General features: G+C 35.9%; 2 protein-coding genes and 1 pseudogene across 2 annotated transcripts; 2 read left to right on the top strand and 1 right to left on the bottom strand.

The window, feature by feature from the left end:
• The first annotated feature begins 341 nt into the window (after nt 1-341).
• LOC140968299 (phototropic-responsive NPH3 family protein NPY1-like) lies at nt 342-5,247 on the top strand (annotated as a pseudogene).
• On the bottom strand, nt 4,939-12,015 carry LOC140968294 (pleiotropic drug resistance protein 1-like). Its single transcript, XM_073429205.1, has 21 exons — nt 11,415-12,015; nt 11,198-11,318; nt 11,001-11,089; nt 10,836-10,920; nt 10,577-10,736; nt 10,375-10,451; nt 9,753-9,897; nt 9,324-9,625; nt 8,955-9,236; nt 8,546-8,862; nt 8,306-8,466; nt 8,060-8,163; nt 7,805-7,955; nt 7,484-7,725; nt 7,047-7,379; nt 6,665-6,955; nt 6,370-6,587; nt 6,039-6,266; nt 5,769-5,940; nt 5,433-5,687; nt 4,939-5,349 (listed from the first exon to the last, which is right to left on the bottom strand). Exons 1-21 carry the CDS (start codon nt 11,747-11,749, stop codon nt 5,089-5,091), a joined length of 4,329 nt encoding a protein of 1,442 aa, XP_073285306.1. The 5' UTR covers nt 11,750-12,015; the 3' UTR covers nt 4,939-5,088.
• A 2,143-nt stretch (nt 12,016-14,158) lies between these two features.
• LOC140968320 (uncharacterized protein At2g29880-like) lies at nt 14,159-15,176 on the top strand. The gene is made up of 2 exons (XM_073429252.1): nt 14,159-14,485; nt 14,577-15,176. The coding sequence occupies exons 1-2, from the start codon at nt 14,159-14,161 to the stop codon at nt 15,174-15,176; spliced, it is 927 nt and encodes a 308-aa protein (XP_073285353.1).
• Nucleotides 15,177-17,831: the final 2,655 nt, after the last annotated feature.

Here is a 17,831-nt window from a genome sequence, read left to right as displayed (position 1 = left end):
CACAAATACGACCCGTGAGACCGTCTCACACAAATTTTTGCCTTTTTAAGGTAATATTTGATTTTTCGATCTCATATCAATAATTAGATAGAAATAATCGAAAATTAAAATTTAGTAGACAAAAATCAAACTTTACAAAAACAGTGAACCAAAATCTAAAATTAAACAAATATGTGAAATAAAATAACTATTTTTCCATATTTTTAAACCCAAATGATAGAAATTTTGCATTTTCTTTATTATTTTTTAATAATAAATAGCACAAGTCCTATTCTCAAATATATTAAATCATATTTTTCCACGTTGCTTCACCAATCTCCTCCCACTTCGATGATCTACTCATATTATAATATCGGATACCTAAGAAAAGTCGAAAATTAAATTGGGCAACAATTACAAAAATGGACGGCGTGCATTAGCGGCGCAAAAAGCTTCTGCACAGGGACCAGTGAGCTACACCTCTGCAAGAATTCTGGATAAAGCTGAATCACAACTTCGTACAGTCCATTTCTCAAAGCTTTATGCGCACACACGTGCACACAGAGCAGAGGGGAATCGAAGGTTGGATGTTCTTGAGATTCGCTACTTAAGGAGAGATCTTTGAGAATCCGGAAGAGTTGTATCAAAAGACGGCTGGACCCTTTGTCTTCATGGGATTCGTGTAAAATAATCCACCGACAGTAACTCCATCAATCGATCGCATCGTTGATATATGGAATATTCATTGGTGATGTAGCGCGGGAAAAAAGTGAAAAAGAAAGAACGAAAAGAGACGTGGCATAAGAAAATATTTCTACTCGTTTGCTTGTAGCTTTGCTGCTGTTTGGCTCGAAGGTCGATGCATTTTCCTGAAGTGGTGTGGCTAAGAAAAGAGTGGAGGCATTTCTTACACCGCTGATACACTGAAAGTCCTGCAGGTGATGAGATTTTTGTTCTTTTCTCGTGGGTTTTTTTTGTTGTGTTTGGAATGGAGTTTTTGTACGGTTTATTCTCGCTTTATGTTGGAAGAGGGATCGAAAGGTGGTGGAATGATATAAAGATTCATGCTTTAATTGTGTACCTACTTGGTTATTAGTGGTCGTTTTTTTCGTTGGCTCGTTGGTAAAATTATCTTTTTGTTGGGTGGTAAATTTTGAGATTGAAGAGTGTAATTTCCGGGAAGAAAATATGAAGTTTATGAAGTTGGGATCGAGGCCTGATGCTTTCCAATCTGCAGGGAGCTATACAAGGTGTGAGTGTTGTCCGTATCGAAATTTTACCTTTCTCAAATATTTTTCTTTTAACCCACTAAATCATCATATACTGCATGGCCCTTCTCCGATGTAGAAAAGCTGACGTTTTTTAGCAAATATGATGAAATTGTTCAGATTTTTTTACTTGTGTTATCAGTTTTAGTCCATATTTGTCCGAAAATGATCCAACATTTTGAGAAGAAGTATATATTTGTCCCAAAAAGAGAAGAGGCCACCCAATTTTCTTCCTACCACTGAATATATATACCATATGCCTGGCCTATAAATCATACCTTTTATTGTTTGTAGCGTGAAGAAAAACTTGTCTTTTCTGGTCCTTTTGATGGTTCTCATCTACTCTAGGAAACCATGCATATGCATTGCCAATATTGGTTTTCTTCCCTCTTTTTCTATGCAGAAAAGAAGTAGGTAATTCTCCTTTAATGGAGATTTGGTAATATTGTTCCTTAGGGTCAATCACAAACTTCAAGTTGTCGTGCAAAACTCAAGTTTACATACTCCAACAACACTTAGATAACCAAGTTTGCAGTTATACGCTTACTCAAATTGTTTACTGAAGTTTAATTAATTTTCCTTGTGTAAAATGACAATCAAGCTGCTATCAGCTGGCACACCGCCCTTAATATTGACCCTTGAATCATAACATTAGACAAAATGGACATTCTAACTGATAAATCGTGTTCGGTGCATTCGCTTCTGCAGGCTTGTATTATCTGAATTGTTAACTGATGTCATTATAACTATTGGCGAAGTGAAGTTCCATCTCCATAAGGTGACTCTTTGAGACTATTTATTAGCTGAAGCGAGTTACAACTTCCACGCGAATAAGTTCATTTTCTGAATTCCTCTTAATTTTTTGTATGGGTGATAATTACATTTACCCTTACAACTCTGCCACAAATTGCGAAAACTGGTATCGAAATCCAATTATGAGATCCCTGATGAAATTCAGTTGGTCGAATTTCCTGGTGGGCCTATAGATTTTGAAATCTGTGCGAACTTCTGTTATGGGATGGTGGTGACTCTGAACCCCTACAATGTTGTGGCTGCACTTTGTGGGCAGAGTATCTAGAGATGACTCTGGATATTGATCTAGGCAACCTCGTTTTCAAGATTGATGTATTTCTCAACTTCTGCATTTTACAGAGCTGGAAAGATTCTATTATTGTTTTACAGACTATTAAAACTCTTCTTCCATGGTCTGAAAGTCTGAAGGTCGTTGTAGCTAGGTGTATAGATTCTACTGCATCTAAAACCTCAGCGGATCCTTCAACAATCACTTGGTCTTACACATACAACCGAAAAATGGCAGTGTCAGACAAGATGGTTCCAAGCGTTATGAAATCCCCCAAAAAATAGAATTTGTTCCTAGAGATTGGTGGGTTGAAGATATATGCGAGTTGGACGTTGATTTCTTCAAACAAGTTATAGTGATGATAAAATCAAAAGGTAGAATGGAAAGAGTTTTAATTGGTGAGGCGTTGAGGACGTATATGGCTAGATGGTTGCCAGATTCTTTAGACACTTTGGTATCTCAAGACCATGTCCTGAAAAATAAGTCTTTGGTGGAAACCATAATTTGCTTGTTGCTTTCTGACAAGGGAATTAGCTGTTCTTGTAGCTTCTTGTTTAAGTTACTTAAAGTCTTCTTTGATCGGGTCTGATGATTTGGTGGGGGTAGATCTGGTGAGAAGAGTTGCTTTTAATTTGGACGAGGATAATGTTAGCGATCTTTTGATTCCTGCAAGGTCTCCACAACCTACCACCTATGATATAGATCTTGTTCAACATCTTGTGGAACAATTTATGACAAATGGAAAACAAATAAGCAAGAATAACAAAAATGATGGTGACTTTGTTTTAGAACACGGATCTTGGTTAACAGTTACGAAACTAATTGATGGTTACTTTGCTGAAGTTGCTTGTGACCTGAATCTCCAGGTCCTAAATTTCATCAAAATATCTCGGTCAATACCTGAGTCAGCAAGACCAATTCACGATGCATTGTATGCTGCCATTAACATCTATTTGAAGGTATCTCTGTTCTTCAGTATGCATCATAAAATTGTGTTTATACTCTTTTTTCCTGATTACTCTTTAACCACTCGGAAAGAATTTATTGGAAAGGTTTCGCTGCATGTTTATTTCTTGACTCCAATAGAAGGTCGGTAAGATTGGAACTTGGACCTAACTCAACCCCAAAAGTTAGCTCAGGGGAGGATTGTCCAAGCTCATATATAGAACTCTCAGGGATTTTATCCAACCGTTGTGGGATAACTAATACACCCCCTCACGCCCAGGAATGAACATCTGGAGCGTGAAGTTTACAAATGACCCAATTATGGGTAGAACGGGTGGTCCAACACATAACGGTAAAACCTGAGCTCTGATACCATGTTAGATTGGAACTTGGACCTAACTCAAACCCAAAACTAACTCAAGAAGGTAGGATTGTCCAAGCTCATATATACAACTCCCAGATATTTTATCCAACCGATCTGGGATAACTAACAAAGGCGATTCCCATTCAAGTATATATGATAACTTAGAAATCAAAGAAATATGATGTTTATTTGATATGATTTTATAGTCATTTCCTTTCAGAAACTTTATTTTCAATATATTTTCACTTTGTATATGGCGGGATATTGGTCTTCTAAGTTGAGAGGGACTAGTAGTATGTTTTAGTACTCTGGGCATTGTGTCGTGGATGTTGATATATTTGTGGTTGAAAGTTAGAATTGTACTGAGCTATTAACATGATCACGATTGGCTAATTGTTTCGCAGGAGCACCTGAGTCTGTCAAAAGCCGAGAAAAAGAACTTGTGTGGGCTTATGGATGCCAAGAAACTGACTCCAAACGCGCCATGCACGCAGCACAAAACAACCAGCTACCACTTCGGGTACTCATTCAAATCCTATTTTTCGAACAGGCTAGAGCAGCAGCCGGTAGTAACATCCAGAGCCAACGAAAAACCGAAGGCAATTGGACAAAAATAACCATAGGTAGTTGCAGATCCCTCAGAGAAGAAAAGGATGGCTTGACGGTTAAAGAAGAGGACTATACCAAGAATGGAAATTTGAAGAGAAAAGCAGCAAGAATACTAGAGGATCTGCGGGACGGCTGCTGCCATCTCGTTCAAGGAGGATCTTTGACAAACTGTGGATCATGGGTAAAGGGCTCGAAACAGAGATGTTAAGAGCTTGGCGACGTCAGCGAGTTCACAGAGCCCAATCTCAATGATCCAAGGGGAGACCAAGTCCTATGGTTTATCTTCAAGACACAGGAGACACTCAGTTTCTTAGAGCATCAAAGTTTAGGACGTACGATCTGAGTAGATTAAGGTTTGGTCTGAACAAAGTTGATGTGGTTATTTATGGTTTTCTGTTGCAGAAAACTCAAAATTCTTGGAATTCTTGCCCTGATGTGTAATTTATGGGGTGTTTTCATCAATTTTATTTATTTATTGTGAATGAAATGAGGTTATAAGATTTCAACTAATGGGATGATTAATCACATTCAATGACCAATTAATTCACCACCAGACCGTTGATCTTCCTTTTTAATGGTTAACATCGAACAACCTTCATCTACCCCAAATCCCATTTCTTGAAACCCTTAATTTTATGGAATTGAAACTCGGGGGGATTAGAATTGGAAAGTTGGATAATTTTACAGCTGGGTCAAAAGAAATAAACAGCTAGCTGAATTCACTGAAGATTTAATGTATATAGTACACATTTGAGAAAGCCAGATTTTATAATTACACATTATCTTAACATCTACCACGCCAAAGCTTAACCAATACAGTAGTACTTGTGCAGGGAACCGCCTCATCTCCTCTGGAAATTGAATGTTTTGATGGCATAGGCAAAAATTACGGTGAAAAGTACCACGAATCCGAGAAGTATAGCCGCAACTGGTCCAAGCATGCTGTGTTTGAACCCGAAGTAACGGTCCAAGAATTGTTCCACCGTTTCGTTTGTGCCTTCAATTGTATCCTGAACTTGTCCAAATTGCGACACTATGAAGCCATACAAGGTGTAGGCCACGGGTGTTAACCAGTAGTACCATCTCCACCATATAGGTATTCTCTGTCACAAGAAATAATACATTCTCTTGTTAGTGTTTTGTGTCTATAGACACCAGAACAATGGATGGTTGTTGGAGAACTTACTGGTCGTGGGACAATAAATCCGGAGAAAAGGTTCCAAAGTCCGTAGAAGAAAGAAGAAACAACCGCAGCAACGTTGTGATTAGGCGTGACAGCCACAGCCATCATGCCATATAATACGAAGTACAAAAGTGAGAAGAACATGAAATATAAAAACCAGAAAAATTTCGCCACGGTCCAGTCGAATTTCATCATGGAGTAGACGATGAGACTGTACACCAGTGATTGTACGAAAACATATGGGATTTCGATGAGAAACTGCAATGGAACGGAAGAGCTTTGTTAGGGAATCTCAGCATCAAAGGTTGCAAAATTCATGCATCTTTTGCTGGTATTTACCTGTGAGAAAGCGTATGGTAAAGCTGAATACATTCCGGCTGCTTTTTCTCGGTAAAAAACCGTTCGCTCGACAGCCACGACAGGCTGAGCTGTGGAGGCGTATTGGAATCCCAGAAAGAGGATAGCAGCATACATAGAACCCATGGCATTGAATAGATCTTGTTGAGTTTTCCTGAGAAACACAACATCATCTCAATAATATTAACAGGAATGGAATAGAAGATGTTGTAGACCTGTTAAGAGGTTTGTTTCAACTTCCTTCGGGCTTACCATTTAGAGCCAAGCTTCCAAAACATTGTCCCGAATATAAGGGCAATGCAGACTGTGAACAAAAATCTCACGGCTGTATAAGGAGGATTCCGCCAGTACGACCAGTGTTGTTTCCACAGGCAAGCTACACATTGCATGAGGAAAGATTGGGAGTATTGGTTATGGAAATACAAATCTTTCGTGCCAGGACGAGGGACACTTAACTCCTTGATCAGGGCTTTATTCCTCCTGCGGAATTTTCTTAAACTCGTGAGATTATTAGCATATAGAACTTTACAAGAATGAAAAGTTTTTTTTATTTTCTTCCAAGGAATGACGGGATAATACTAACCCATATAGTTCTGATTTTTTGTAGTGTTCAGCAAAATCGATCCCCAAAAGCAGTTCTTGTGCTGAAGTGGAGACTTCCAACATCCAGGTTGCGGGATTGATACCGTCTTTAATCTTTTGTACTCCTTCCACTCCTTCAAAGTACTTGATCAAATGGGATGAGTGGTGTCCCAATGGTCCAACATATATATCTTGCCCTCCCCGTTTCATCAAAAATAGCTGCAAAATTGTGTCATTTTAGTGAGTCATTTCATAACCAAATTTTATACATCTGTTTGAACTTCGATTCAGCTTACCTCATCAAATGCTTCAAATATATCTATGCTAGGCTGATGGATAGTGCATACTACAGTTCTTCCGGTGTTAACGGTATTCCTGACAGTTCTCATCACAATTGCAGCGGCTCTAGCATCAAGGCCTGACGTTGGTTCATCCATGAAGATGATAGATGGGTTTGCTACAAGTTCCACTGCTATTGTAAGCCTCTTTCGCTGCTCAGTCGAGAGACCACTGATCCCAGGCAATCCAACCAACGCTCCTCTCAGAGGCGTAAGTTCGACAAGTTCCATTACCTCTTCAATGAACATCTGTAAGCAAATGAGGGAAGTTGTTGTTTACTCGGAGAATCTTAGGCCACAAATAGATTCAATACATAAAATCATGTCTGGATGTACTAACCTTCCTGGTCTTTGCATCAACATCTGGAGGCAACCTTAACCAAGCCGAGAAAATAAGGGACTCGTGAACAGTGACATTTGGTGAATGAATGTCGTTCTGCTCACAATATCCAGAAATCCTAGCAAATGTTGCCTGGTTCTTCGGATACCCTGAGATTGTAATAGTTCCCTCGATGTATCCACCTGTTTTTCTTCCAGCTAACACATCCATCAAGGTTGTTTTACCGGCTCCACTAACACCCATCAAAGCTGTAAGAACGCCTGGCCGGAAAGTGCCGCTCACACCCTTCAAGAGCTCCAATCTATCTTCAGTGGCACCTTGAGCTTTCATTTCCTGCAAAAAATCGAGTGATGAATGAACAACTTATACATGTTTAAGAAACAAATGACATATTTGGAATAAGCATGAAGAGATTGTTTTTCGAAGCAAAAACATACCGCTGGCATGTCAACTGAGTATCTAATGTCATCAAAAGTGAGAGAATGAGGCTCGAATGGCAGAATCATTCCTCTTTTCCGGTTCTCATTGGCTACATCTGCATCTTCTCTGACAGACGAGGATCCAGAAGAGACACTTCTACGCTTACTAGCAGCACCAGGAGCTGAAACTTGGTTAACTAAGTCACCCTGTTGGACATCTTCACTTTCTTCAGGCAACACAGCTCTAGGCTTATCAAATGCTGCAAAATTTTTGGACTGTATTAATTGCTGAATGTTAAAAATAAAGAGCTTGAAAGAATTCAGTGTAGAAACACATACAGTCCAGGAACGTGAGTGCCACAATATAGAGAGCGTTGAACAGAAAGACGAATCCAAATGTAACTCCCAATCCTATCCAATACCAATATGGATAAGGAAAGAACCCTCGGGACTTCAACACTGTTTCTCCCAATTTGACTCCATTCACCAACTATAAAATGATAAAATTCCGCATTAGTTTGGTGTTAACAAATGTGTATACATATAAACATGAAAAAAAAATCTAAACTTGAAATGGACAATCCATTGGCTTACTTTGCTCCAACTGTGCCCTGTGAATTCGTTGACAAGAATCGCGTTTTGCGTGTACATCAATGGTGATGACCAATAACCCCATATCCACCATGGTTTCACGTCATCTGCCATCATAATATGTGATAAGTTATCAGAAACCAGTTTTTCCAAGAGCTCGAGCCCACGAGAGGTGGACTAACAGTAGTTTGTTTTTTAACAATCGTTTTTTGTAAAAAAAATTTGTAATCCGTTATCAACATTTCATACCTCGTGACAGCACAAAGCCACCTAATGCAAAAAGCATGAGCAATGCAAACAGGCCGAATGTGTTCGCAATAACCATAGTCCGTCCCAATGCTCCAATAAGTCTGAACAACGCTCCTGCTGTCTGGTGCAAAGTCAGGAGTAATATGTATTGCTTGAACAATCTGCAATAAAAGAATTCTTGGTCAATAATATTTTGAAGAAAACTGATGCATAAGTTGTTCTAAGGAGCGACATGCATACCTTCCTACGTTAGGATCGAATCCGATGATGTAGTAGGAGAAAAAGGTCCATATGGCCACTTCAACGAAGGTAATTGGAATTTTTAGGATCCAAGATGGAATAGCATATGCCCATGCCGGGAAGAAGGACATATTCCTTTGCTTGTAGAATACAGGAAGCTTGTAAATCGTCATAGCAAGCTCGGACAATCCATTGAACAATGTAAGAATCACAGCGAAAAATAGAGCACCGATATATATGGAACCATCATCGATAGTATCTTTGTGCATCTTGACTCGTAGGAAGACAGTCGTGGCAATCAATGCCAGCGTAATTAGCTGCAAGCAAATATAAAAAGAATTACTGTTAGCAATATGCATTCGACTTGACAGATGTATGTGTAGGAGGAGTTCTGCGTGTAAGTGCATGCCTGGAAGAGCTTGAAGTAATAGACAAATGCATTTCTTTTCATCAACAAATATTCTCTATCTTTGCAGGCTTTCAGGAGTTCTTTCTGTCCAACACCGTACTTGTCTTTACTCAGAGCAGCTGGATGGCTTTTGCTCTTATCGTACGGAATCGCTAGCTCATCTCCTAGTCTTTGTCCGTCGGCATATGACTGGAACGCCTCGGCGAATTCACTCACTGTGATGAACCGGTAAGGCTCATCCTTACGTGCCCAATATTGCTTCTGGTCTTTTTTCGACGTCACCTGTGTATTGTAATTTGAACCTCTCATCAGAACAAATGCAACACAATATCTTTAAAAGGTTGTTATCTTTATCATCTTCCTGCTTACCTCTTGCAAGAAATCGGCAACTCCTTTCCTCCTGGGGCATTTGAAACCCATGGATTCGAAGAAACCGACCACGTTTTCTCTCGGGCCATGATATACAATCCGGCCATCGGACAAGAGGACAATGTCATCGAAAAGATTGTAAGTCTCCGGTGCTGGCTGCAAGAGGGAAATGAACGCAGTTCCCTTCATAATGTGCACATATTGTCGAAGCATATTGACAATCTGGTAAGTCGTGGAACTGTCCAGTCCTGTCGATATTTCGTCCATGAAAAGTGCTTTTGCTGGTCCAACCAGCATTTCACCTGTCGCATTTTGTTTTTTTATATATATAAAAAAACTTCAGTTTCTATAAAAATGTATTCACCACACTCAGTACAAGCTGAACTTGAAAACTTTGATCTTCAAAATATGTTAGCAAGTTTCAATTACCGGTTGTAACACGTTTTCGTTGTCCCCCGGAAATTCCCCTTATCATCTCATCCCCGACCATGGTATCGGCGCAAAGGTCGAGACCCAAAACCTTGAGAATATAATCTGTGACAACATTCGCTTCATCTCCTTCAGTTGCCGCTGCCTGCACCATGTTTGTTTCATAAATATTCCCAGTCAACTTAGAATAAAATAAAAATGATGACTATTAAAAAGTCAAACCCTTGTGAATTAAAATTCAAATTATAGCCTTTCATAGATAGAAATATATTACAAGTTGTTATGAATACAATTTTTATACTAGCATACTACTTTTATATCTTACGATATCTATATCAATTTAGAAAATATTTTTAAAAAATATATTCTTTTATTAAATCTTGGAGCCCCGTCCCGATGAATAAAATATAATAATAAATAACTTATCCGTTTTTCAAAGAAATTATTATTTAATTTTAAAATACAGAAATAGTCGCCTCCGGACAATATTCAAAGCACAAAAGTCTAAGTTTCTAGAAAGATTAAACTTTTCTGGGTGGACAACTCACCGCATCATTTATTCACAGAATAAAAAATTTAAAAAATGCGAATGGGTCCCGCCAATGGGACTTTATTTTTTCACCTTCATGTAGATATCGATATCTGGGTCAGGCTTGATATTTGCTGCTTTCTCCCTCCTTGACAGTTCCGCCAACATTTCTGTTTCAAGAATTATAAAAATTTTATTCTAAAAAACAAAAAAGAATTATAAAATTTTTAAATTAATATTTTCTTTTCAATAACCCAATTTTTTTTTTAAAAAAATGTAATTTCGATGTTATTACCGTATCGATCGCCTACTCCTTGGCATCGAGCAGAGAATGCTAAGGTTTCTCTTACTGTCATTTCTCCGATATGCAAATCAGTCTGGCTGATGTATGCTGCGGTTCTTTGCGGTACAAATTCATTCAGTCCATGTCCATTATAGGTCACATTTCCAGAAACCTGAATATATTTTCAGTTTCTCAATATAATATATATCATATATGGTTGATTATTTTATATATATCTATCTATATATATAAGTAAGATTAAGATGCTGACTTTTAGAGTTGGATCAAGCTTTCCAGCCAAAGCCAACAGAAGGGATGTCTTTCCTGAACTTGGAGGGCCTAAAAGTAGCGTCATTCTGCAGAAAACATTCATGAAAAATGGGTATCCGACAAAAAATTTACTAAATTTCTTGGCTTAATTTTAGTCTTAAATTACCTGCAAGGTTTGACGATTCCGCTGACATCCTTAAGTATGGTGAAAGGCTTCTTTCCACTCGGGAGCAAATGGACAGTGTTCAAAACCCCCTTTAAACAAAAAAAATAATCATAAATTTAGATACAAAATCTATTTTCAGCAAAATATATATACATATTTATGTTATATGTAATTATGGTATATATAGTTTTTCATACCTCCACCATATTGATGATGAAGTTCAGAAAAGTGGGCAAAGACCTGCTCTGGCTAAAGGCTTGTGCATCGATATTCAGATGCTCATATCTCACTTCAATCGTGGGCAAATCAATCCCAACTCTGCAGCAACACATGATTCGAAACAAGAAAATCAGCAACCAGACGCACTAGTTCATTACGCTAGAAAACCCAATAAAAAGCAAAACACGGCAGTACCTATCAATCCTGTTCCGGAGCTTCAGCAAGAACTTCTCGTTATCTTCTTCCACGGTATTCACCAGCCTCTCGACCAAGTTCCTTTTGTCATGGAATCCAAGATCACCAACGTCGATTTCATTCGCGCCTTTCGATCCGAATAAGAGCCCTTTTCTCAGACGATCGAAAGTAGGCAGTTTCTCAAGCGCAGCCCATTTCAAGGCCTCTTCGTCATCCTCCTCACGCGAGGATCGAGAGAAAACTTCGATACCCGTATTCCGCCATAGATTGGAGCTGTTAGCTCTTCCACTCGCTCTTAAACTGCCACTTGCTTTGTACAGATCACCGGGATCCATTTCTTGAGCCTGTCAGCAGCAGAAGTATATGTTGCTCGGAGATTCTCACTCTTTATGGGTTCCAAAATTCTCTTGCTGCTACAGTTTTCTGAGGATTGAAACCAAGGCTTTTCTTGGTGTTCTTGAAATGAAAAAAGAAAGGGAGACAATGTGTAGTAGATTTAATCTTTCTTTATATATATGAGTGGGAGTAGTTTCTCCAAATAGGATCCTTTTTAAAAGCAAAAAATTATCCATGAATGGAACTTGAGAAGCTTCAAGGAAGTGTTCAAGTTCAACTGGCCAGCCTAATTTGACTGGAGGAATTCTTAATATTAGAATAATATTACAGTTATTTATCGGTCAATATTTGCAATTATCTTTTCTTTTCACATATACATTATTATTATTATTGATAGAAACATTTTTGGAATCTCGATACTTGCTTCTACAATTTACCTTAATTCAATTTTTAAATCGGAAGTCATCTCATGATTTTCATTAATTTTCTTTTTTAAAAAAAGAAAGAAATAGCTTCATATATAACTCCAAATTTTAACTATAAAAAATAACACAAATACATTCAATAGATGGTTTACGAGACATGTCAACCATGTCCATATTTTCATTAATAAATAATATTTTTTATAAAAAAAAATATTTTTTCATAGATGACCTAAATAAAATTTCTGTTTTCCAAAATTGACTCTTACAATATTTTTTTAAAATTCAATTAGCATGCATGTAATATTTATTGATAAAAATATATTAACTATTTTTTCATAGATCACCTAAATAAAATTTCTGTTTTCCGAAATTGACTCTTACAATATTTTTTTAAAATTCAACTAGCATGCATGTAATATTTATTGATAAAAATATATTAACTGCAAATATTTTAATATTTGTTGAAATCAAATTTTTACTCCATATATTAATATATATGTTATTATTGATTTAAGCAAAAATTATAAGCGTTTACTTTGCGTAATTATTATTTGAAACGAGCCTTTTTACTAAAGTAATCAGTTAGAATGCGTCTACACATATTATATATATTTTTCTTTAATAAAAATAGGTTCAAAAAAATTACCGGCTCGTATGTAAATTAGACTATTTTTAAAAACAAAACATAGTGTATGTGTACATGTCCATCGGAAATGGAGGCGACAAATACAGCCAACATCTCTCTCAGCCGTAGCATATCTTACACGTAAATATTCGACAATCTGGCAGCTATGCATTCTTGATTGGCGACTCTTAAAAATCTTGAAAGAAAATCTAAAATTTATTTTGAATTTTAGTTATGTGCTTTATATTTGGTTTTAATATAATAGCTTAATTTTTTATTTTATCTTATTTTTAATGTTTTGTTCTTGTTATATATAAGTCATATAGAAGGATATCAGTGTAATATTGATATATTTAATTGTTTCGGGTGAAATTGACAAAAAAAAAATTCCAAGTGAATTAATGAAAATCTAATATTGACAAGTTATATAACTAGACTTAAACACAGACTAAAGGGGGTGTATTCAATCTAAACTTTTAATGACTTTTATGGAATTTTAAAATCTAGAGGTATTCAATTTAAACTTTTATATACTCTATATATGTTTAGTGGTATTCAACATGGATTTTGGTAGAGTTTTAAAAAGTCATGTGGTATTCAAACTTGACTTTTTAAAACTCTCCATAAGTCAAGAGGTATTCAAAAAATCCATAGATTTTCAAGGATTCTTATTTTATTGTTCATGTACAAACCTTGAAGCCTTATGTACAATTATAGAAAATCTAAAATATTCTTCCACCTATACCAAAGATTTTGATGGATTTTCTTTTTTGAAAAATACGTTATCTCTCTTCTATCTCAAGCCATCTCTAGGGTTCTTCACTCTCTCAAAAAAATTTCTTCTATTCAAAGGTATGATTGGTCATTCTTGAATTTATTATATTGCCAATATTTATGTGTAAAAATAGATGAATTGTTGTTTTTTTCTTGAATCATTATGATTATTGTATTTCATACATTTTCTTTCATCTCATAAAAACAATGAATGATCCGACATGTGATGAATTGTGTTTTTTCTTGAATCATTATGATTATTGTATACCAAAGGAGTGTCGATTTGAAATTCTTTGTTTGCTTCAATGAGTGTGGGAAGATAACGCCATTTTTCAGCTGTTAGGAATAGAAGAGTTAGGAGCATAGTAATTTTTCCTTCTCGACTGTGAACCCTTTTATTTTCTTACAAGTATTCATTTTTATTTCAATATATATACTATGAAGGTTTGATGCATTTTTACACGTATAGGCTGATGCATATTTAATGTTCTAACATGTTTGACAAAAAATTTAAGAACTTCATGCTTATATTTTAATATACTTATTGAGATATTTAACTAGTACCTTTTCTTAAGAAATTATAAATGGGCGATTCACAAACAAAATATAATTTGTGGACGACTGAGGAGAGCAATGAATTATTAAAACTCATGGTCGATGCTGCCATGAGAGGATGGCGTGATAAGAATGGGATGCTGAACAAAAGAACAGTGGAAAAAAATATACTTCCTACTCTTAACGGAAAACTGGGGTGTGAAAAGACTTTCGCACAATATCAAAGCCGTTTGAAATGGTTCAAACAACGATACAATAATTATTCTAAGCTTACACGTCATAGTTCTGGGTTTGGATGGGATCCTGAGACAAAGAAATTCACGGCTAATGATGAAGTATGGGATGAATATTTTAAGGTGAGAATCTCAAATTAGAATAATAAAATATACATTTTTCAATTAAAATTAGAATTATTTTTAACACTTGTTGCTTTTTGTTCTTTGACAGTCTCATCCAAAACATGAACATTATCGGACAAGCACTTTTGAAGATTATGAAGATTTGAGAATTGCAGTTGGGAATGGAACAGCCACAGGAAAGTGTTCAATTGGATTAGGAGATGACACTGATGCGAGAACATTTGAGACTGAACAAAATAAAAGTACTAACTTAATAGACGATTACATGTTTGATTACGATAGTGGTGAATTCATTCAAAGTGAAAGGCGAGAATCTTCATATCAGCCTCCACTTCATGAGGACTTTACTTCTCCATTACCTTCTCAACCAATGAGTTCAGAGGTTCCACCAGCCACACGAAAACGAGATAGGATAGAGTTTGAAACAAAATCGAGCACATCAAAGAATCCTGACCAAGATATTATGCATAAGCTCTCTTACAACCTTGAGAAGGTAGCTTCTAAGATTGAATCAATTGGTGATGTAGATGATAATTGTTGGGATGCTATTAAGGAAGTCCCAAACTTGGAGAATCGTACTCGGTACAAGGTGCTTGACTTACTTAATACTAGATCAAAGAAGATGGCTTTCCTGAAAATGACAATCGAAGAGCGCTTGGAATGGATAGACTATAAGTTAAATGGATGATTGATTTTTGGTGGCATAAATGAGTGATAAACATTGTGTTAAAATGTTTACTAATATTTTTTTGAATTGCTTTTTAATTATTGAACTGATAGCAAATTTGAACTTTTGGATTATTTCTATTCTATAATTACTCCGTTTTTTTATTGAACATATCTTGTTTGGTTAGACATATGATGTTTTTTCATGGATTCATAGCTTTTTTTTATTTTCGTTACTTGTTTTATGTCAGGTGGTTAATTTAAATGTCAAATATCAATGTGCACAACGTAGATGAACAAATGGAAGAAGAAGAACTGGGAGAAGAATTACATGAAACTTTTGAGTATTTGTTGATCCAAATTTTTGAGATCCTATATGTGCTAAATGAGCACATAATTAACATTCATAGAGAACGTGTCCATCCTCCCTTAACTAGACAATCAACAACTACAAGTGGATACGATTATATTCATAGAATATTAAAAGAGGATCCAACAAATTTTCGAGAAATTTACAGAATGTACCCCGATATTTTTTTAAAATTATGCACCATTCTTAGAGAAAGAACACANTAACGCCATTTTTCAGCTGTTAGGAATAGAAGAGTTAGGAGCATAGTAATTTTTCCTTCTCGACTGTGAACCCTTTTATTTTCTTACAAGTATTCATTTTTATTTCAATATATATACTATGAAGGTTTGATGCATTTTTACACGTGTAGGCTGATGCATATTTAATGTTCTAACATGTTTGACAAAAAATTTAAGAACTTCATGCTTATATTTTAATATACTTATTGAGATATTTAACTAGTACCTTTTCTTAAGAAATTATAAATGGGCGATTCACAAACAAAATATAATTTGTGGACGACTGAGGAGAGCAATGAATTATTAAAACTCATGGTCGATGCTGCCATGAGAGGATGGCGTGATAAGAATGGGATGCTGAACAAAAGAACAGTGGAAAAAAATATACTTCCTACTCTTAACGGAAAACTGGGGTGTGAAAAGACTTTCGCACAATATCAAAGCCGTTTGAAATGGTTCAAACAACGATACAATAATTATTCTAAGCTTACACGTCATAGTTCTGGGTTTGGATGGGATCCTGAGACAAAGAAATTCACGGCTAATGATGAAGTATGGGATGAATATTTTAAGGTGAGAATCTCAAATTAGAATAATAAAATATACATTTTTCAATTAAAATTAGAATTATTTTTAACACTTGTTGCTTTTTGTTCTTTGACAGTCTCATCCAAAACATGAACATTATCGAACAAGCACTTTTGAAGATTATGAAGATTTGAGAATTGCAGTTGGGAATGGAACAGCCACAGGAAAGTGTTCAATTGGATTAGGAGATGACACTGATGCGAGAACATTTGAGACTGAACAAAATAAAAGTACTAACTTAATAGACGATTACATGTTTGATTACGATAGTGGTGAATTCATTCAAAGTGAAAGGCGAGAATCTTCATATCAGCCTCCACTTCATGAGGACTTTACTTCTCCATTACCTTCTCAACCAATGAGTTCAGAGGTTCCACCAGCCACACGAAAACGAGATAGGATAGAGTTTGAAACAAAATCGAGCACATCAAAGAATCCTGACCAAGATATTATGCATAAGCTCTCTTACAACCTTGAGAAGGTAGCTTCTAAGATTGAATCAATTGGTGATGTAGATGATAATTGTTGGGATGCTATTAAGGAAGTCCCAAACTTGGAGAATCGTACTCGGTACAAGGTGCTTGACTTACTTAATACTAGATCAAAGAAGATGGCTTTCCTGAAAATGACAATCGAAGAGCGCTTGGAATGGATAGACTATAAGTTAAATGGATGATTGATTTTTGGTGGCATAAATGAGTGATAAACATTGTGTTAAAATGTTTACTAATATTTTTTTGAATTGCTTTTTAATTATTGAACTGATAGCAAATTTGAACTTTTGGATTATTTCTATTCTATAATTACTCCGTTTTTTTATTGAACATATCTTGTTTGGTTAGACATATGATGTTTTTTCATGGATTCATAGCTTTTTTTTATTTTCGTTACTTGTTTTATGTCAGGTGGTTAATTTAAATGTCAAATATCAATGTGCACAACGTAGATGAACAAATGGAAGAAGAAGAACTGGAAGAAGAATTACATGAAACTTTTGAGTATTTGTTGATCCAAATTTTTGAGATCCTATATGTGCTAAATGAGCACATAATTAACATTCATAGAGAACGTGTCCATCCTCCCTTAACTAGACAATCAACAACTACAAGTGGATACGATTATATTCATAGAATATTAAAAGAGGATCCAACAAATTTTCGAGAAATTTACAGAATGTACCCCGATATTTTTTTAAAATTATGCACCATTCTTAGAGAAAGAACACCCTTACAAGACACAAGATACATTTGTGTTGAAGAAATGCTTGCCATGTTTTTACTTATTGTTGGTCAAAATACTCGATATTGCTTGATTCGTAAAACATTTGGTCGATCACACTACAATACTAGTCAAAACTTCAACAAGATGTTGAGAGCATTAAACAGCATTGCAGTAGATATGATGGCTAAACCTGGATCAGCTGTACCAGAAAGAATAAGAGAGAGTACAAGATTCTACCCTTACTTTAAAGTAAGTAATGAAATTCTTATATTATTTT

This window comes from Primulina huaijiensis, unplaced genomic scaffold (genome assembly GCF_012295235.1).
Source record: "Primulina huaijiensis isolate GDHJ02 unplaced genomic scaffold, ASM1229523v2 scaffold3501, whole genome shotgun sequence".
In the NCBI taxonomy this organism is placed as follows: Eukaryota; Viridiplantae; Streptophyta; class Magnoliopsida; order Lamiales; family Gesneriaceae; genus Primulina; species Primulina huaijiensis.
This window is presented reverse-complemented; position numbering and strand designations above follow the sequence as displayed.